Source organism: Panthera onca, chromosome D4 (assembly GCF_046562875.1).
Source record: "Panthera onca isolate mPanOnc1 chromosome D4, mPanOnc1 haplotype 2, whole genome shotgun sequence".
Classification (NCBI taxonomy): Eukaryota; Metazoa; Chordata; class Mammalia; order Carnivora; family Felidae; genus Panthera; species Panthera onca.
The window spans coordinates 46249725-46271900 of record NC_138351.1 but is presented as its reverse complement, the minus strand read 5'-3'; the positions used below and the strand labels follow the sequence as shown (position 1 = coordinate 46271900).

The following is a 22176-nucleotide window of genomic DNA, read 5'->3' as shown; positions in this document are numbered from 1 at the left end:
TTGAATCCTTGTTTTCACCCAGTCCTGCTTATATTAATATTTTAACTTCTGTGAACTTCACCTAATATCCTTCACTGCTCTGAAATTTAGTAACCACATTTTTCAGTAACCTTGCTTCCTATTGCAGAAACCAAGCCTTTTTGGAGAAGGGGGCAGGTAAGATGAGGGAAAGGGATTTGGCTTCCCTCTGACTAGGCAATTCGCCCTGAAAACACAGACATGCCATTGGGGCATGCCATTTCACTCTTCCTTTTTGGTTCTGCAGCAAACCTTAGTGGATTTGAGGGGGCTTGAGGAAATCTGTAAATTCCAGTATAACATTTCGTGCAGGGAAATCAGGAATTCACCAAATTCTTCCCTTGTTTTCTTATCCCCCAGGTTTAAGGTAACTGGAGACTACTAATAAGTGAGAGACAACCTTACAGTCCCCAGGGTTCTCTTTGGTCCCCTTCAGGAGTAATGTGTCCCTAAATAAATGACACATCTCTAGATGACTCGCCATCTATATGGGAGTTGGTATTAATGGTTTAAGTCGTAAGTTTCCTCCAGTTTTCTCAAAAGTAAAGGTTTTGACTAGCGCTTCAATTTGTAAAAAATGAATCACTAAGTGGCTGTCAAAATAACATTCACGCTCCATCCCCACGTGGGTAAGTGTCATCACAGTGTACAAATGTTGGGTGACTTGACCGTTTGAGCAAGATTCAGCTAAAAGCTGACCGTTTGAGCTGCTGGATTCAGCTAAAAGCAAACACCTAGAATATACCCCGGGGAAAGTCCTGCTGTGCTCATCAATTCAGACTTGTGTATCATGAGGAAATTTAATTCTGGGGTTACCAAACCTGTTTTATGTTGCTTTTTTCTTTTTAATTTTTTTTAATGTTTATTTTTGAGACAGAGACAGAGCATGAGCATGGGAGGGGCAGAGAGAGAGGGAGACACAGAATCCGAAATAGGCTCCAGGCTCCAAGCTGCCAGCACAGAGCCCGATGCGGGGCTCGAACTCATGAGCCGCGAGATCATGACCTGAGCCAAAGTCGGACGCTCACCCGATGGAGCCACCCAGGCGCCCCGATGTTGCCGTTTTCTGACTGTAAATCTGTAGTTAAAGTCTTGCCTTCAGCGGCCTCCAAAGATACAGCCTAAGGGTTGAGTTTCATCTATGAATGTTGGGAGTCTTCAAGCAGAGGAAAACCCAAGCGGTGGGCAATGAACTCTTTCTTATCCTGCCTGGCCCTTCCAGTGGGAAAAATTGCTTTAGTCACCAGTGTGTTTATTTCCTAATTATTATCCTGCTGTTGTAATTATAGAAGCTACTTATTAAAGACACACAACCATTCATATGGAAAGCAGACTGAAAACAACCAAGTGGGGGTTCGGTGCAATTCCTGAATCCGTGTATAAATTATAGTAAGTAGCTTAATAGCAATCTAATCACCTGAATGGTAACACCTGCTACCTTTCCTGTCCCGGAGCTGTGTGACTGATAATGCTGTGTTGTAGCCAGTGCAGGGCAGCGGATGAGAGCATGAGGCTGTCTGCCTCAGCCATCATCTGTGAAATGGGGGTGATGATAATAGTGTTCACCTCATGGCGCCGTTGAGCAGCCCTCAGTGCTCGATAGATTATCGTCATGTGAATGATCACGGGACAGTAAAGGCCCAAAAGTCCTCCCTAGGTGTTTCTTAACACAGTGGATTTCATTTTAGAATTTAAACCAACAGATTTATCCTATTTAGAGGAAGGGTTGTTTTCCCTCTTATTTCAGTTCTCTCCAAACGCAGCAAGGGCTCTCAGCAACTCCAGAAATCCCCACCAGAGGCCCAAGTTCTAACAAAGATCCAGAAAGCACCAACCAAGTATGTATAGGATGCAAACGCTAGATACACGTTATTTAATATCACATTATTAATGCCTTTTCCATAAAGCTTCTCTGAAATATTTTTCTCATCTTTGTCATTTTCTTGTCCATGGAAACATTGTGAATATGCCAGCTTCTTTAATAAGCTTACCTCCAACCTGTTCACATTTGATATAGTCTAGATTCTACCAGGTTGCTTTTATGCAGGAATTGCTTTACAATATAGGGAATAAATCCTATAGCTTTGGCCATGATCCTTCTTTTGCAGATTTTTACTTCTTTTTTTGGAAGAGGAACAATTAAGATGTATTATGATATGAAGTGCTTTCTTTGGTTGCATAGTATTCCTTTTTTTATTTTAGAGAGAATGTGTGTGAGCAAGAGCGAAAATGGCAGAGAGAGAAGTTTTTTTTAATGTTTTTATTTTTTGAGACAGAACGAGTGCGCATGAGCAAGGGAGGGGCAGAGAGAGAGAGAGAGAGAGAGAGAGAGAGAGAGAGAGACTGCAGCAGGCTCCAGGCTCTGAGCTTTCAGCACAGAGCCCGACGTGGGGCTCGAACCACAAACCGCGAGATCATGACCTGAGCCGAAGTTGGACACTCAAACGACTGAGCCCCCCAGATGCCTGAAGAGAGAATCTTCAGCAGACGCCATGCTCAGCGCAAAGCCCAATGCGGGGCTTAATCCCAGAACCCTGGGGTCGTGACCTGAGCCGAAATCAAGAGTTGGCACTCAAGCGACTGAGCCACACAGGCACCCTGGTTGCATAGTATTCTTAGCAATTTAGTAGCTGTTTAGGAAATTTCTCACCTGTGCAATGATTTTTATTTCAAAGTGCTACATAGGTTTGGGTTATGACCTAGTTTTTACTTACTGTATCTGTGTTTAATTCCCTGACGCAGATTCCATGGTTGACACTTTTTATGCTATCGGTCTTGTGATGCGCGTTTGCCAATCCATTTCCCTCTTGGAGTTGCTGCACATATGTGTCGGCATTGAACCAAACCATCTCCTTCCTAGGTTTCTGCAGGTAGGTGGTGGTTTTATTTATTTATTTTTTAGCCATGTTATTGACTGTAATCTCTATGCTGTACTTTTCATTCCTGTGACTTATTTGATAACCGGAAGTTTGAACCTCTTAATCTCCTGTATTTATTTCACCCATCCCCCCAGCCAGCTCTCCTCTGGTAGCCATCAGTTAGCTCTCTGTATTTTAGAGTCTGTTTGGGGTTGTTTTTTTTTTTTTTTTTTTTTTTTTGGTTCATTTGTTTTTTAGGTGCCGCCTGTAAGTCAAATGATGTGGTATTGTGTTTCTCTCTCTGACTGACCTCACTTAGAATAATACCCACTAGCTCCATCCATGGTCTTGCAAATGGCAAGATCTCATTCTTTTTCATGGCTACTATTCCTGTGTGTGTGTGTGTGTGTGTGTGTGTGTGTGTGGTGTGGACCACATCTTCTTTATCCATTCGTCTATGGATGGACACTTGGATTGCTTTCATATCTTAACTATTGTAAATAATGCTGCAATAAACATAGGGGTGCATATATGTTTTCAAATTAGTGTTTTTGTTTTCTTTGGGTAAATACCCAGTAGTGGAGTTACTGAGTCATATGTTATTTCTAGTTTTAATTTTTTAAGGAACCTCCATACTGTTTTCCGTCGTGGCTGCACTAATTTATATTCCCAGCAACCGTTCCCCTTTCTCCACATCCTTGCCCACACGTGTTATTTCTTGTCTCTTTGACTCTAGCCATTCTGCCAGGTGTGAGGTGATAGCTCATTGTGGTTTTGATTTGCCTTTTCTTGATGGTAAGTGATGCTGGACATCTTTTCATGTGTCTGTAGGTCATCCTTCCGGTTCCTCTGGAAAAATGTCTATTCAGGTCCTCTTCCCATTTTTAAATTGGACCAGGGTTTTGTTTGTTTGTTTGTTTGTTTGGTGTTGAGTTGTCTAAGTTCTTCATACATTTTGGTTACTAACTTCTCAGGTATTTCACATGCAAGTATCTTCTCCCATTCACTAGATTGCTTTTTTGTTTTGTCGATGGTCTCATTAGCTGTGCAAAACCTTTTTATTTTGGTGTAGACCCGGTAGTTTAATTTTGCTTTTGTTTCCCTTTACAATATAGGGAGACAGAAGCATAAATATGTTGCTAAGGCTAATGTCTAAGAGATTACTGCCTATGTTTTCCTCTAGGATATTCGTGGTTTCAGGTCTCATTTGATCCATTTTGAGTTTGTTTTCGTGTGTGGTTTAAGAAAGAGGTCCAGTTTCATTCTTTTGCATGCAGCTGTCTCATTTTCTCAACACCATTTTTTTTTTTTTTTTTTTTAACGTTTATTTATTTTTGAGACAGGGAGAGACAGAGCATGAACGGGGGAGGGTCAGAGAGAGAGGGAGACACAGAATCTGAAACAGGCTCCAGGCTCCAAGCTGTCAGCACAGAGCCCGACGCGGGGCTCAAACTCACGGACCGTGAGATCATGACCTGAGCTGAAGTCGGCCGCTTAACCGACTGAGCCACCCAGGCGCCCCTCAACACCATTTTTTGAAGAGACTGTCTTTTCCCCATTGGATATCCTTGCCTCCTTTGTCTAAGATTAATTGACCATATAATCATGGGTTTATTTCTGGGCTCCCTATTCTGTTCCATTGCCGGGTGTGTCTGTTTTGGTTCCAGTTCCATACTGTTTTGATTACTCCAGCTTTGTTGTATATCTTGAAATCTGAGATTGTAATACCTCCACTGTGTTGTTCTTCCTCAAGACTACTTTGTCTATTCGAGGTCTTTTGTGGTTCCATACAAATTTTAGGATGACTGTTTCTAGTTCTGTGAAAATGCTCACGGTAGTTTCATAGGGTTTGCGCTGAATCTGTGCTTTGGGTAGTTGGGACATTTTAATGATACTGATTCTTCCAATCCATGAGCATGGTTCTGCAGGGTGGTTTTAATCACATTATCAGTCTTACAGAATCTGTTTTATACTTTGTACTGTTTCAGCCTCCCTTGACTTAAAGCTAGCAGTTAAAAAGCAAACCCCTGCAAACTTGCAACCCAAGTCACTAATACGAATTCTATAAAAAACAAACAATAAAACAAAAACCCCCACCTCATTCTAAGACCCTACGTGGCCCACCTCATTCTAAGACCCTACGTGGTTAGAAGAGCCATTTGGAAACATTCAGGACAATGACGCTGTTGGTCTGTGCAACACTTTAGTGATCCTGTCTTAGGGACAGATTTTCCAGCCACTTCCCATGCTCACTGTGCCACCACCCTAGGCAGTGTAGGACAGAGGAGAGTCCTAGGATTGGAGTCATTCAGACTTGGGTTGACACCTGGTTCCTCTGCCTTTCACTGTGGGATCATATCCACAGTCATTGAGCTGTTGAAAAAGACACCACACAAAATATCTGGCAAAGTGTAAATGATCCAAACAGAAAAAACAAGTGTCCTTCATCCATATCGAAAGAATAGAATACTTAGCCATTTCTTGTTCTTTCTGCCACTTTTACTGAATACAAATGGAAAGGAGAGATATATGTTTATCTAGTATAGCATCTAATCATAGACTTGGGAATCCTACAGACCTGGATTCAAATCCCACTTCTAGCTCTTACTAGTTGTTATAATTTGTTTTTTCTTATGTCAAGTTTTTATTTAACTTCCAGTTAGCTAACATATAGTGTAATAGTAGTTTCAGGAGTAGAAACCAGTCGTATGGATTTAAACAGAAATTGTTGGGGCGCCTGGGTGGCTCAGTCGGTTAAGTGTCCAACTTCGGCTCGGCTCATGATCTCACAGTTCGTGGGTTCGAGCCCTGCGTCGGGCTCTGTGCTGACAGCTCAGAGCCTGGAGCCTGCTTTGGATTCTGTGTCTCCCTCTCACTGCCCCTCCCCCCGCTCGCACTCTGTCTCTCTCTCTCAAAAACAAACAAAAAACATAAAAATTGTTCTGAACCAATTGTTCAGAACCAATTGTTCTGAATCATTTTCTCAAGTGATGTGAAAGTAACTTGTATCTCTTGGAGTAACAGAAAAAACAGGTGAGATAATTTCCTAGCACTTAGAATAGAATACCTGGGAGCTATTGCCATTTGTTCAGCTATTTTTTGTTTCCTCTACTGTATCTTTAGCTCTAGATGGCCATGTTCCTTTTTAAAGGCCGGTGGAAGGGAAGGTGAGAAATTCACGGGTGGAGATCTAGTATAGGAAATTATTGCTGGTAAGGTGAGAGAGAGAGAGGAAAAAAAAATACCATGAAAGCTTAAAAGATGGAAATAGGACTGTAATCCTAAAGAGGCTGTTAAGAACTCAGCATTATAAGTTTATGGGAGATTTTAAATTTTACTTATTAAATAAAAGTAGAGAAATAGTGTTCATTAAGATGAAGACATTTTAAGTGTTGAAATATCAAATGTAAAATAAAAGTCAGGATAATATTTAGAGCCTTGACTCCTAATAACAGAGTAGTCAGCTAGCCAAGACCTAGATGGACTTCCCTTAACTGTATTTCCTTACAAAATAAAAAGGAGTACATGTCTGTCCCAGAAGCAGCATATTTGGGAACAAGAGTTATTGATGTTTATTATACGTTAACTAACACAATGTTTATAGTTCCAACATTCCATCATGCTAATTTTAGAGAACAGAATTAACCATCCAGGTTGAATGCAAGTTGTAGTCTATCATGGAATTATTTTACCTGGAGGATGACCAAGCTCGTTGAAAGTCTAAGTCATGTTTTCTTTTGGCATACTTTCTTTTGGTATTCTTTGGTGTATATTTTTTGGACTTTTTACTTTCTTAGGCTAAATTGGCTAATATCAGTTTCATGGTGAAACAGCACTTTCAAAATTAAGAGTAATGTTATTTTAGTTATTGACATTGTAAGGCATGCAAGTGAGACACGGGATAAGTAGACTTGTAAGAAAAAAACAGAGCACCTTAATTGTGCCTAGAAAATGTGCACCTTTTTTATGATTTCCAAAATTATGTAGGCTTGCCTAGTTATAGAAATTATTATGCAGCTTAGAAATCTGATGTCTTGGAGTTCCAGAAATTCCAGACTATTTAAATGTGCTTGTATTCACTATTAATCTAATGTGATCTAATTATAGAACTATGGTCCGTGTAATCAAACTATATCCTGGTTTGGTAATTAAAAAAAAAAGGCAAATCTACGTTGAATCTTTTTATTCAGAGTGATTTGCAGTGTCTGCTGTTCATGGGGCTCAAATGATTTTTAAGTCTTTTTTGTTGGGAGGGATGACAAGTGAGGGATTTACCACATGAGGGAAGACAGCTGCCATTTTCATCCTGGGCTACTATTAATTTTTGTTGTGATTGTTTGCCTTCCTCTTTTTATCTCTTTCAGATTTTATCTGTCCTCTATTTGTGGTATTCATTTACTGTCTTTTCTATAGTTTTCCAAATAGACCTGGTGTTGGAAAAAGCTTTGAAAATCCGTCTCATCATATTCAAAGTTTCATTTTCTACCCCCTTCCTTCATTTGAGCTCTGCAGACAATTAGAAGAATTCCCTCATTATGAGATGACTCGGGAGGCCCCTGCTTTAAAATAACCAAACAAAACTCTAAGGTTGTGTAATCATTCTTGGTTTTCCTGTTTCCCCATTTTTTAAGTGAAGAAACTGTAGTTAAGATTGTGGCTAAGCTTCTTTCCACCGTTAGCCTAGCTGATTGCATATAGCATCTTGAAAAATGCATTGGTGTGCAACTGCTTTCAGTGGGCTGAAAAACACGTCCACAAATTTGTGATGTCACTTGGCCGTTACCTTTGCAAGACTAAGTGACGACTGAATTATCTTTTTGGGAAACTGGTCTTCCAAAATCTCAAGATAAGTGATTTCATAAAGCAACAGGAGAGTTTAACTAACTGAACCATGTATCAAATGATTGTGGTGGGTTTATAGAAGGTGTGTTTGTGTTCCGTGTTTTGTTCTGTGCATTTCTGGATGTTGTATACACACGTATTTATTTTGATAGGGAAAAGCCATTACGAATTTCTAAAAGCCATTATGAATCACACAGAATTGCAAAAGGGGAGGAAACCCATTGACAATAAGACTAAAATAATTTAACGGAATAAAATGTTTTATGTATTTTCAAAATACACAATATACATTAAATACAGTAAACGGTAATAAATTTTATATATTTAAAAAAACACACTTTAGGAGTAAAAGGCAAACCTATAAAATAAATCGTTGCTTAAAGACATCCTTTTTGGAAATAATTACATGTCAATTAAAATTATATAGAGAAGGGGCTCCTGGGTGGCTCAGTTGGTTGAACGTCCAACTTTGGCCCACGTCATGATCTCACAGTTTGTGAGTTTGAGCCCCATGTCAGGCTCTGTGCTGACAGCTCAGAGCCTGGAGCCTGCTTTGGATTCTTTGCCTCCCTCCCTCTCTGCCCCTACCCTGCTTGTGCTCTGTCTCTGTCTCTCTCTCAAAAATAAATATTAAAAAAAAGTTATATAGAGAAATATAGTAAACTTTTAATTTTATAATACAATATATATAAAACATATAAATATGCTTTTAATTTATAAAATGGGAAAATAAAAAAGGTCCAAAAGAAACACAGAACTATTTTAACACATGATAATATAAGTGAATATAAAACTAGGCGTTACTCCTCTCCAACCCCTTCCTCCCAAAAGAGTCCCCATGTTTAGCTTGGTAAAAATAAATAAATAAATAAATTAATTAATTAAATTAAATTTAAAAAGTTGAATTGAGAAATTCGTTTATTTCAATAGAGGTAATCAAAATAGCTTGGTTTTCATAGTGTGGAAACACTACCAACCCTGAAATACTGATTTTGAAGGACTTTGTTCTGACTTTGTGCAGAAGCCTGAGAAAGGTTTTTATTGATCCTCCTGGATGTCTCAACTCCAGGAGAGGGGAAAATCTCCACAAAACTAACCTTTGTATCAGGACATTAGACTGATATGCCTTTAGGAAACCCTCAGAGTAATCCAATTTACTCCTTTGCGTTTTGAGAAATGCTTGAAATTCAAAGACTTCATATAAAATCGAATTAAAAAGTCTAAACTCTGCATTGTTCCTTTGCATTGCAATAAACACTGCTGCACATGTATTCATTTTACAAAACGAAAAATCTATAAATCAAAACACCAGGAAATTCCTCAAATTCCTGTGCCTACAAAACTTCCATTTGTGAACCTAAATTGCAAAAACCATTGTTACATTTACTAATAATCCCCTCCCATTCCTGATAAGGGCAAGCAAGCGTCTGCTGGTCAAAAATCCCTCCAAGGATCTCACACAGTCTTAGATTCTGCGAACAAACATGAAGGAAATGCCAACAGAGTATTGTAAAGTAAACCCTTTTCGGAAGACCGCCAAATTGCACCCTGATTTCTTTTTAGCTGTGTGGCAGGTACGTTTTTGCATTGCTGGATTAAATAATCTGGTTTTCCATGAAATCACAGATTTTCTTTCCACTTTTGAGTTGAGATCAGGTTTATGTTGTTGGAGATAAAACTGTCCTGGAGACTGTGTCAGGCTGACCTTCTCAATGTTGAATCTTCCTGGGAATGAATGGCACAGTTCACTCTGTAGGTAGGATTTTAGGTTTTTCCTTTTTTTTTTTTTTTTTTTTTTTTTGCGTTTGATCCATGCAGTTCTTCAGTGTGATCATTAAAAAACTATATTTATAGTATAATTTTAAAGATGCTGAGATTCGCCTTTTTTATTCACTGATAGTCTTTAAAAAAAAAAAAAAAGATTATTTATTTTGAGGGAGGAGGGGCAGCGTGTGAGAGAATCCCAAGCAGGCTCTGTGCTGTCAGTGCAGAGCCCAATGTGGGGATCGATCCCACAAACTGTGAGATCATGACCTGAGCTGAAATCAAGAGTTGGATGCTTAACTGACTGAGCCATGCAGGCGCCCTTTCACTGATAGCCTTAATGTACTAATCACTACATTAAATTATATTTATTTTATTAATAATAGCTTACATTTATTTAGGACTTTTTTAAAAAAAAAATTTTTTTTAACACTTATTTTTGAGACAGAGAGAGACAGCATGAACGGGGAGGGTCAGAGAGAGAGGGAGACACAGAATCCGAAACAGGCTCCAGGCTCTGAGCTGTCAGCACAGAGCCCGATGCAGGGCTTGAACTCACAGACCGCGAGATCATGACGTGAGCCGAAGTCGGACGCTCAACCGACTGAGCCACCCAGGCGCCCCAATTTAGGACTTTTTATGTGCCAAATAGTTTTCTAAGTCCATGTGCATTAACTAATTTAATCTTCACAATAACCTTATACTAAATATTTACTATATAATATTAATACTAATTATTATTTCCAGTGTAATTACTTAACACAAGTTAAATAAATGACTGAAGGCCACATAAATTGTGGATGGTGGAGTGAAAATTTGGATTTAGGCTATTTGTCTTGAATTCTCTACTCTTCTAAATGTGCTTATTGTATATCTCACCAAGTAGGATATAAATACCCTGAGGGCTGGGCCTTGGTCTTATTCATGGCTAGATCTCCCAGGATCCAGAACAGTGCACTTAATAAGTATGACGAATGATGAATAAACAAAAATATATATAAATAAAATTATGTCAACGTTTGTGTCTTACAGAAGAAAGTAATTGATGGTTTTGAACACGTTAAAGATCTGCTTCTAAGGTTCTTGACAGAAATTCATAGGATGGAAATAGTGTGGGTTATTTAGTAAAATAATAGTCTTTGAGGCTAATTTTTATTTCTTTTTTAAATGAAATATAATTAACATACAGTGTTGGGGCGCCTGGACGGCTCCCGTCGGTTAAGCGTCCGACTCTTGGTTTCAGCTCAGGTCGTGATCTCACGGTTCGTGAGTTCAAGCCCCACATTGGGCTCCGTGCTGACAGCATGGAGCCTGCCTGGGATTCTCTCTCTCCCTCTCTCTCTCTGCCCCTCCTCTGCTCTGTCTCTCAAAATAAATAAACTTAAAAAAATTCAAAAACGTAGTGTTATATTTCAGATGTACAGTATGATTCAACAGTTCTGTACTCAGTGTTCATCACTCTAAGTGTACTCTTAATCCCCTTCATCTCTTTCACCCATCACCCCACTCACCTCCCCTCTGGCAACCACCAGTTTGTTTTCTGTATTCGAGTCTGTTTTTTTTTTGTTTCTCTTTTTTTTCTTCATTTGTTTCTTAAATTCCACATTTGAGTGAAATTATATGGTGTTTGTCTTTCTCTCTCTGACTTATTTCACTTAGCATTGTATCTTCTGGGTCCATCCATGTTGTTGCACATGGCAAGATTTTGTCCTGTTTAATGGCTGAGTAATATTCCATTATATACGTGTGTACACACACACACACACACACACACACACACACACACACACACACCCCATCTCTTCTTTATCCATCTATGGATGCACACTTGAGTTGTTTCCATATCTTGGCTATTGTCAATAATGCTACTATAAACATAGGGGTGTGTATATCTTTTCGAATTAGTGTTTTCATTTTCTTTGGGTAAATGGAATTCCAGTGGAATTACTGGATCATATGGTATTTCTATTTTGAATTTTTCAGGAAACTCCATACTGTTTTCCACAGTGACTGCACCACAGGCATTTTCACCAACAGTGTACCGATGCTCCTTTTTCTCCACAGCCTTACCAATACTTGGTATTTCCTGTGGTTTTGATTTTAGTCATTCTGACTGATTGATATCTCCTTGTGGGTTTGATTTACATTTCCCTAATGATTAGGTTAGGGATGTTGAGCATCTTCTCATGTGTCTGTTGGCCATCTGGATATCTTCTTTGGAAAAATGTCTATTTGGGTCCCCTGCTTGTTTGTAATCAGATTATTTGGTGTATTTTTGGTGTTGTATAAGTTATTTATATATTTTGGATATTAATGCCTTACAGGATATAGCATTTGCAAATATCTTCACCCATTGAGTAGGTTACTTTTTGCTGATGGTTTCCTCCCCTATGCAAAAGTCTTTTATTCTGGTGTAGTCTCAATAGTTTAATTTTACTTTTGTTTCTCTTGCCAGAGTAGACCTATCTAGAAAAACATCTCTATAGCTGATGTCAAAGCAATTATCACCTATGTTTTTTTCTAGGATTTTTATGGCCTCAGGTCTCACGTTTAGGTCTTTGACCCATTTTGAGTTTATTTTTGTGTATGGTGCAAAAAAGTGGTCCAGTTTAATTCTTTTGCATGTAGCCTTCTCATCTTCCCAGTACCATTTGTTGAAGAGACTGTCTTTTCCCCACGGTGTCCTCTTGCCTACTTTGTCTAGATTAGTTGACCAGAGATGTGTGGGTATATTTCCAGGCTCTCCTGTTCTGTTGATCTATATCTCTGTCGTTTGTGTCAGTACCATACTGTTTTGACTAATACAGCTTTGTCATGTATCTTGAAATCAGGGAATGTGATACCTCCATCTTTGTTCTTCTTTCTCAACATTGCTTTGTCTGTTTGAGGTCTTTTGTGGTTCCTTACAAATTTTCGGATCGTTGAGGCACCTGGTTGGCTCGGTTAAACATCTGACTCTTGATTTCAGCTCAGATTATGATCCCCGGGTCATGGGATCAAGCCCCACATGGGCTTCATGCTGAGTGTGGAGCCTGCTTAAGGTTCTCTCTCCCTCTGCCACACTCGTGTGCTCTCTCAAATTAAAAAAACAAATTAGGATTATTCTAGTTCTGTGAAAAATGTTGTTGGCATTTTGATAGGGGTTGCATTAGATCTGTAGATTGCTTTGGGTGGTGTGGACATTCTAACAATACTGGTTCTAATCAGTAAGCGTGGGATACCGTTCCATTTATGTGTCATCTTCAATTTCTTTCATCAGTGTTTTATAGTTTTACCTTTATCTCCTTGATTACATTTATTCCTAGATGTTTTGTTATTTTTGGTGCAATTGTAAACATGATTGTTCTGTTTTTTTTTTTTTTTTTAACGTTTTATTTATTTTTGAGACAGGGAGAGACAGAGCATGAACAGGGGAGGGTCAGAGAGAGGGAGACACAGAATCCGAAACAGGCTCCAGGCTCTGAGCTGTCAGCACAGAGCCCGACGCGGGGCTCGAACTCACGGACTGCGAGATCATGACCTGAGCGGAAGTCGGCCTCTTAACCGACCGAGCCACCCAGGCGCCCCAACATGATTGTTCTCTTAATTTCTTTTTCTGCTACTTTTAATTCTAGAAATTCTCTCTATAGAGGGAATAGTTGATAACTAAAGCTGCCATTTATAGTCACAACTTAGTTTTAGTCACTGCTTAACTTGGAATTTAGGATTCCCAAATAGAACATAAAAATGCAAAGTATTTTTATTTTATAGTTACCATACTTTTTTGAGTATACCACATTATGACAATGTTTCATTTGGCCTAAGTTACTGGTTGTTGTTGTTGTTTTTTTTTTTTATGGTGCTTTTATTCTACCTGGTTTGAGCTATGCTAAACATTAAAAAACCATTAGTAATTAGTCATGTTCTCTTAGGATTTGTTTAAAATGATGAAGTGCTAAGTTCTCACAGGTGTAAAGCTCCAAATAACTGGCCAAATTATTATACATAAAGGCAAGTAATAAATTAAAAAGTCTAGTCTTCAAAAGTGTTTGGTGTTGATTTAGAATATCAAGGAGGTTCTTGTTTTAAGTTTAACTTTTTAAAAGAGGCTTTTAAAAAAAAATTTTTTTTTAACGTTTATTTATTTTTGAGACAGAGAGAGACAGAGCATGAACAGGGGAGGGGCAGAGAGAGAGGGAGACACAGAATCTGAAATGGGCTTCAGGCTCTGAGCTGTCAGCACAGAGCCCGACGCGGGGCTTGAACTCACGGACCGTGAGATCATGACCTGAGCCGAAGTCAGATACTTAACCGACTGAGCCACCCAGGCGCCCCAAAAAGAGGCTTTTGAGGGGCACCTGGTGGCTCGGTTGGTTAAGCATTCGACTTCAGCTCAGGTCATGATCTTACAATTAGTGAGTTCCAGCCCCTCATAGGCTCTGTGCTGACAGCTCAGAGCCTGGAGCCTGCTTCGAATTCTGGGTCTCCCTCTCTCTCTGCCCCTCCCAGGCTTGTGCTCTGTCTGTCTCAAAAATAAACAAACATTAAAAAAAAAATTTGAAAAGAGGCGTTTTGAAAGAATAGACTATAACCTGGATATTAGGCATGAGGATAGCCCATGAAATGACAAGGGGGAAAATGTCTTTGTGCTTCAAAACGAGGGATTTAGAGTCACGTCGTCTAGATTTTTATCCCAGATCTGTAGGCAAGTCACTTTCACTTTGTAAGATGCAAGGCCCTTTATAAAAGGCAGAAAAAAATTAAAACACTTATTTCTTAGAGTCATTGTGGAGATTAAATGAGGTATGGTGTATGTTTGGAACCTTACACAAATTAACCGGTAAATATTGGCTGTTCTCAATTTAAGAATAGCTCCAACTAGATTCTCCCAGTGTATTGTCATCGAATGGTCAAGTTAGAGTTGAAGAACCATCAGATAATTTAATTGACGTTGTAAGAGGTGTCTTCACATATTCCATATGTATGTATGTGGTTGTGGGGTTTGGGGGCATGTTGATTGCCAATGTCTATGCAATTGGGATTGCATCAGTAACAAGTGGTGATTCTCAACAGGGCGATTTCTATTGTCCAGTAACATTCTCTGTTTTAGGAGATTTCCCCCTCTGTACTCATCAGTTAAGGGGCAGTCTGACATCATGGATAGCTTACAACTCTGGAAACCAAAAAGCTCGGGATCTATATGTTTCTAGGTCTGCCACTAGGGCAAGTCACTTCTCTGGTTCTCCAGTTTTTTATTTGTAAAAAAGGTAGGATTGGGCTAGAGTGGACCCTAGAGATCCATCTTATCAAGAGGTATTTAGGTCTTTTCTTTCTGTAGTGAGCCATAGAATTAGGAATATGTGTTGTTATGTACGCATTCACGTGTATATATCTTCTGAGATTTTTATCAGAAATTAGATGATTTTCCTAATTAGCAGGCACTGACCAAACGGAAGATTAGGTGGTTCCTAAGTACTTATTTGCTCCTCAGATGTTCGCCTAAAATCTTTTATCTGAAGGCTGCCGGGTGTCACTGACAGCAAGCTTGGATCATTTGGTAATTATAATTGCAGTTAAGTATACTTCTTTATGTAAATATAAATTAAGAAACTAGGGCATTGTAAAGAAAGACGAACAAAATAAATACAGCTGTGTAGATAGCTTCTCTAGATGGACTAACGTATGAATCATATGCAATTCCCTTAGCCAAGCAGAGACCCTCTTGACTCAGTGCTGCGGTCATAAACATGCTGATAGAGCATGTGGGCCCAGTGTTGGCACATCTTGGATTTCTCTGCAGTAGGTGATTTTCCAGGATTAACAAGCCTATGATTCTAAGTCACAGATTATTCCTAGATCTGCCTCAAAAATAAAGACAGCTATTGAAAAATATAAAGCAATCCTCCTCCTTTAAATCACTACTATGCTCCTTCAATCTCCAGTACATTTTCCTTTTACCACTGAAAGCAAAGTAAAATGTTCTCTTAAAAAAAAAAAAGAAAAAAAAAATGCAGCCTATACAGGGGGTATTAATGTAAGAAGTCACGTTATATTTAGATTGGGGAAGAAGAATGTGTGTTTTGAGGTCAGTAATTGGAGCTAAGCCATAAGTGTGTGAATTCTCAATGATTTGAAAATGCTTACTGACTTGGAAAAAAATGTGTATGTTGAATTCTTTTCATTTTCCACTGGCTTTTAAAGGTTAGGATTGTATTACTTCTCTTCCCCCTTAAAAAAAAATGCTGCGATGACTTAGATGAAATCGAAATTTCTGGGCCCATTATTTAAAACCCTTCACAACCCAGCCCCAGCACCTTTTTTATTTTATCTCCTATTATTCCCTTCTCTACACTTTCCTCCAACTGTAGCCTCCAGGGGTTCTCATTACTCCCCAGTACACCTGCATTTTCACACCTCTGCCTCTTTGCTTAGTCTGCTCCCCTGACCTAGGATGCCCTTTCTCCTACTCGGTCTACCTGACAGACTCCCGTCCCTTCTCCCAGATCCCTCTGAAGTGTTACCTGTCTTCATGAGTCTCTCTGGATCCTTTCCCGAGGCAGGTATCTCCCTCACCTGTGCTCCCATACAGAGCACTTTAAACGGCACCATTATTCACACCGTGTCAGAATTCTGTCCTCACATTCTCCTACCGCTGCTTTCCTCTGGAGCAAGGACCATGCTTTCTGCCAAAGTGAATAACAACACGTGTGCCTTTCTTGCAGGGGGAGAGCTATCCCGATTCAGATAAAATACAGGTTTTCTTTTCTCTTCATTTGTTATATGTAATTTGGAGAATACAAAATGCAAAAAACAAAAAGGAGGAAATGAAACGGACCTCTAACCCTACTCCCTCAGAGGTTATGTTAACAGTTTAGTATACCTATTTCCAGTGAAAGCATACTTTTAAGAGGGACTGGGGTGTTTAAAATTAGAAAATTACCTACATGCTTACCAGATGATCCTAATTCTTGACTTTGCTGTTTCTTTGTTAGCTCACAGAGAGAATAATCATCCTCTTTGTGGTGATCACCAGTCAAGAGGAAGTCCAAGAGAAATACGTGGTGTGTGTTTTATTCATCTTTTGGAATCTATTGGATATGGTTAGGTAAGGAGGCAAAATAATCTCTTAAAACAAAGCCAAGTTGCTTTTCTACAATGCAGCCAGTAATAGCCGCCTACGTTTGGTTACTGTGAATGAGAGAGAAAAACATAACCCCTTTGCAAATTATTTTATCTTGATATGGAAATGTATTTTTAGCGCTTTCCATAATGGGCATATCAGAGATAATGAAAACCTACTGCGGTATTACAAGAGCAAATCAGCGCATTCAGGTTTCCTGCAGAAAACTTGGCAAAACACCAGTTTGGAATAAACCTCACAGCTGTTTGCTAATGAAAGGCATTCCTTGCAATTGCTCTGGTCCATGTGACTCTAACAAGCAAAGCAAGACTTTTATCATATCCCAGTCAGGATTTCCAAAGTTGCTTTCTGTGAGTTCCAGAATATTTTAAATACAGGACCTCATCTCTCTGGGGGGAAAAAATGCACCTCCACATGCATTTATTTTTTTGTTGAAGTATAATTAACATACGATGTTATATTAGTTTCAGGTGTACAACATAGTGATTGGACAGTTCTATACATTACTCATGCGGTGCTCACCGGGATAAGTGTAGTCACCATCCGTCACCATACAATATTATCATAGTATTATTGGCTACATTCCCTGTGCTGCACTTTTCGTCTCCAGGATACATTTTGAATACAATTCCAGTGGGTTTGAATGACTTCTTGAAGGTATTTTATGGATTCCTTGGGAATCCTTGAACCTCAGGTTAAGAATCTTTTCCTCTAGATGATCTTCAGTTTCCTTCTATGTCGAAAACTTCTCAGAGATGGGTCTAGTCTTACCTTTACCAGCAGTGGGGTGAACAGTCCCCTTTGCTCAGAGGCTCATCTTGGGGAGGTGTCCTAACTGCGACTTCAGCTTTCACAATAGAGACCTGCCTCTCCCACTTGCAAGGTCTGGATGTGGTTAGGTAACAAAAGAGCCATAGCATTTTAGCTGAGGTTATGTAAATTCTTTGTTTATTGTATTGTCAGTAACCTAGCTGAGTTAAAATATTTCTAAATAATAGGTTGAGCCCCTAGAGTGAGTTAGGATGAACAATTTTGTTGAATTCTTTGTGTATATAATTTGTGTAAGCTATTTCTCATTTTTAACTGATAGTTTTGTAGAGTCGGGGCAAATTCCATGGACTTCTGTAGCCCATGACTTTGCGTTCCTGAGACCAGGAGCCCCGACTGGGACTGTGACTTTCTGATGTCTTGTTCTCTGTTGTGCCCGAATTTCTCAGTGCCTGTTCAGTCTCAGATGAGCTCAGTTAGACCCATTAGAGAACAAAATGACTTAGCATCGGGAGCAGCATCATGATGTCTGGAAGGACTTTTTAACACAGAAGATCTTAGGATGAATCTCACCTCCACTACTTGCTATATAATCTTGGACAAATCACTGAGCCTTTAAAAACAAATAACAGAATTAAGATAATTCATGTACCTTAACATTCACCCTTTTAAAATATAAAATTTGGGGGTTTTAGGGTATTCAAAGATGTGTATAACTATCATCACTAATTCGAGGACATTTTCATTGCATTCAAAAGAAACCCCAAGCCTGTTAGCAGTAAAGTCCCCATTTTCTCCTCCTCTCAGCCCCTGGTAACCACTAACATACTCTCTGTATGAATTTGCTGGCATTTCATATGAATGGAATCATATGGTATGTAGCCGTTTGTGACTGGCTTCCTTCACTTAGCATAATGTTTTCAAGGTTTATCCATGTTATAACACATACCAGTATTTCCTCTTTATGGCTGAATAATACTCCATTATATCGATATACCACTTTTTATCCTTTCTCTAGTTGATGGACCTACTGCTATAAACATCCATGTACAAGCTTTTGTGTGCACAAAGACTTTCATTTCTCCTAACTTAGAAGTGAAATCCCTGAGCACCTAACTAACCTTTCTCTATGAAGTTGGGGAGGAATTATCTTCCCAGCTTACCCTAGAATGACGTTTTTGTAAATGCAAGGACTAGAAATTTGCCCAACCTAATAAAGGCATCTATAAAAAATCTGCATCCAAGTGATTGTTAATGTTGAAAAATGGATGCTTTCCTTCTACACCCAGGAATGAGAAAAGGAGGTCCACTCTTGCCACTTGTGTTCAACATTATACTGGAAGTTCCAGCCAAGTTCTGGCAATTGGGCAAGAAAATTATGTGAAAGGCAATCATATTAGACAGGAAGGAGTGAAGTCTCTATTGGCAGGTGATATGATTTTGTATATAAATCATAAGGAATCCACTAAAAATATTAGAACTAGTAAACTGGTAAAGGCCGTAGAATACAAAACCAACATACAAAAGTCAATTGTATTCTATACACTTGCAATGGCCTATCCTAAAATAAAATTAAGAAAAACCGTTTCATTTATAAAAGCATCAAAAAAAAAAAAAAGTACTTAGGCATAAATTTAACAAAAGATGTGTAGAACTTGTCCCTTGAAAACTATAAAATATTGTTGGGAGAAATTTAAAAATATCTAAATAAATACAAAGATAACCCGTGTTTATGGGCTGAAGACTTAATGTTGTTAAGACTGCAAAACTCTGCAAACTGATGTACACATTCGGTGCAATCCTTATCAGAATCCCAGCTGGCTGCTTGGAGAGAATTGCGAAGCTGATCTTAAAACTCGTGTGGAAATTCAAGGAACTTAGAATAGCCACAGCAATCTTGAAGAGGAAGAACATGGTTGGACGACTCACACTTCTCAGTTTGAAAACTTCCTACAAAGCAATAATAATCGAGAATGTGATACTGGCATAAGGATAGACCATAGAATAGACTTGTTAGTCCAGAGGTTAAACTCTCACGTTTATAGTAAATTGATTTTTGACAAGGTTACCAAGACAATTGTTGGAGGGCAAAAAGTCTTTTTAACAAATGGTGCTGGGACAACCAGATGTCCACCTGAATGGTCCCTTACCTCCCACAATACACAGCAATTAACTCAAAATGGATCAAAACACTGAATGTAAGATCTAAAATTATAAAACTCTGAGACGAACACGTAGGGGTAAACCTTCATGGTTTTGGATTTGATAGTGGATTCTCAGACACCAAAAACACAAGCAATGAAAGAAAAAAGATACTTTGGACTTCATTAAAAGTGGCCTTTAAACATATGAGAAGATGCTTATCTACTTTTGTACTAAAAAGAAAAATAGGGGCGCCTGGGTGGTTCAGTCAGCTGAACGTCCGACTTCAGCTCAGGTCATGATCTCGCGGTTCGTGAGTTCGAGCCCCGCATTGGGCTCTGTGCTGACTGACAGCTCAGAGCCTGGAGCCTGCTTCGGATTCTGTGTCTCCCTCTCTCTCTCTCTGCCCCTCCCCTGCTCATGCTCTGTCTCTCCCTCTCTCTCAAAAATAAATATAAAAAAAATTTTTTAAAGAAAAATAGATGCTATTTTTCACTTAGATTGGTAAAAATCAAGTTTGATAACCTGCCATGTTTAATGAAGGCTCACGCTGTTGGTGTATAATACCTGTACCCATAGATAAGCAAATGCAAAACTATTTAAGAGAATACATAAGAAACTGGCATTGGTCACTGCCTCTGAGGAATGGAATTGGGGTCTTAGAAGGGGAGAAAGATTTCGTTTTCTCTGTGTTTTCAGTGTCAGATTTCTTGGGTTTTTGTTTGTTTGTTGGTTGGTTTTGTTTTTTTTTGCTATAGTATGCATTGCCTACTCCAGTAGTTCTCAAAGTATAAACAGATACCTGACCAGTGACACCAGCATCACCTGGAACTTGTTTATAATACAACTTCACAGGCTCTACCTCACATTCCCTAAATGAGACACTCTGGGGAGAGGGCCTAGCAATTTGTGCTTTACCAAGACCTCTGGGTGATTCTGATGTATGCTTAAGCTTGAGAATCACTGCCCAGTCGGAGAAACAGAAAGATGTGTGCTGTTTCATCTATTACATCACGAAGGCAGGTGTAAAACTACCCACAGGATAGGAGTTACCTTTTTGTTCACTTCCATAATTATCCATGATCCACCCCCCGAGACAAATCAGACTGACACAGTTCCCTTCCCCTTATTATTAGTTTTTTAACCTCTTCTCCTGCTTAAATGCTAGGAAGTAAAGTTCGGACTTTGCACTTTCCAGTTGTATTTCTGTGTTCAATTACAGTGTAAGCTATTTTCTTCCCTTGTTATTTCCCAGTCATCAGCAGGAAATGATGTTGATGAGCTCCTTGTCTCCTTTTAGGTACACTTACAGCATGTTGTCAGTCATAGGAATATCCTACGCTGTCTTGACCTGGCTCAGTCAAACGCTGTGGATGCCGATTTATCCTTTGTGTGTTCTCGCTGAAGGTAAGCAAAGAGTGACTTTGCAGTGTTGCTTACTGACAAAGCAATCTAGTTATAATGGCTCACTAAATTTTTTGATGATTAAATTACTATTTTTGCTACCGCTGACAGCTGACCCAGTGTATCATTCCTGGCACACTTCCCTTGATGCAAAAAAGCCGAGCATTAAGAAACAAAGTTGGAGGGGGCAGCAGCTTTGCTCAGTAGACAAAATATTGGGTGAGGAATGAAGACATCTGAGCACAGGCCCTTAACTTCATTAACTTGTTATATGAGTTGTAACCTTTCAGTGTACTCATCCAAAAGCGGTTTAACATTTAGTGACTCAGTGGTTATGTTTAATGCATAGAAATTCAGTTCCCTCTGGCGGGACTGTCTTTCCTACTTAACTGTCTCCCATGCATCATACTCTGCCAGGAATAGACTCTACCTTTATTTTTATTTTATTTTATTTCTTTTATCTACTTATTTATTTATTTTAATATAATTTATTGTCAAAGTGGTTTCCATTCAACACCCAGTGCTCATCCCAACAAGTGCCCTCCTACCTGCTCATCACCCACTTTCCCCTCGCCCCCACCCCCCACCTATAGTTTGTTCTCAGTCCTTAAGAGTCTCTTATGGTTTGCCTCCCTCACTCTCTGTAACTTTTTTTTCTCCCCTTCCCTCCCCCATGGTCTTCTGTTAAGTTTCTCAAGATCCACATATGAGTGAAAACATATGATATCTGTTCTTCTCTGACTGAGTTCACTCAGCATAATGCCTTCCAGTTCCATCCACATTGCTGCAAATGGCCAGATTTCATTCTTTCTCATTGCCGAGTAGTATTCCATTGTATATATAAACCACATCTTCTTTATCCATTCGTCAGTTGATGGACATTTAGGCTCTTTCCATAGTTTGGCTGTTGTTGAAAGACTCTACCTTTAGATCAGTCATCAGTTTCTCAGGGAAGCCTTCCTCAACTTTCTCAACTCAGTCAGTCCTATCCCCCACCCCAAGTACAGCATCATGAATCTGTCTTTTACAAGACCTATCTCGGGTGTAATTAGACATTTGTGTGATTCTTTGATTAATGCCTATTTTCTGTGTAACCTCTGATATCCTTGGGGATATGAGGTTGTCTGTGTTTCCTTGCTTTCTTTCTCTTACATACCCAATATACATGCTCAATAAACACTGAATGAATTACTGAATACAATATAAAGTAAGCTAGTTACTTAGCTTAAATGTAAAACTAAAACTTAAATAATTAATCTG

At 39.1% G+C, this 22176-nt stretch overlaps 1 protein-coding gene across 2 annotated transcripts in view; it reads left to right on the top strand.

Annotated features, from left to right (window-relative positions):
- The window catches only part of HACD4 (3-hydroxyacyl-CoA dehydratase 4), a 38323-nt gene that overhangs the window by 1528 nt on the left and 14619 nt on the right, over positions 1 to 22176 (top strand). The window contains exons 3-5 of one of the 2 annotated variants that reach the window (XM_078436758.2): positions 2761 to 2888; positions 16454 to 16515; positions 20813 to 20919. In XM_078436758.2, coding sequence (XP_078292884.1) covers positions 2761 to 2888; positions 16454 to 16515; positions 20813 to 20919 — 297 coding nt within the window. Of the gene's footprint in view, positions 1 to 2760; positions 2889 to 16453; positions 16567 to 20812; positions 20920 to 22176 lie in introns of both variants that reach the window. The other variant, XM_060609675.3, reaches the window with a different exon arrangement.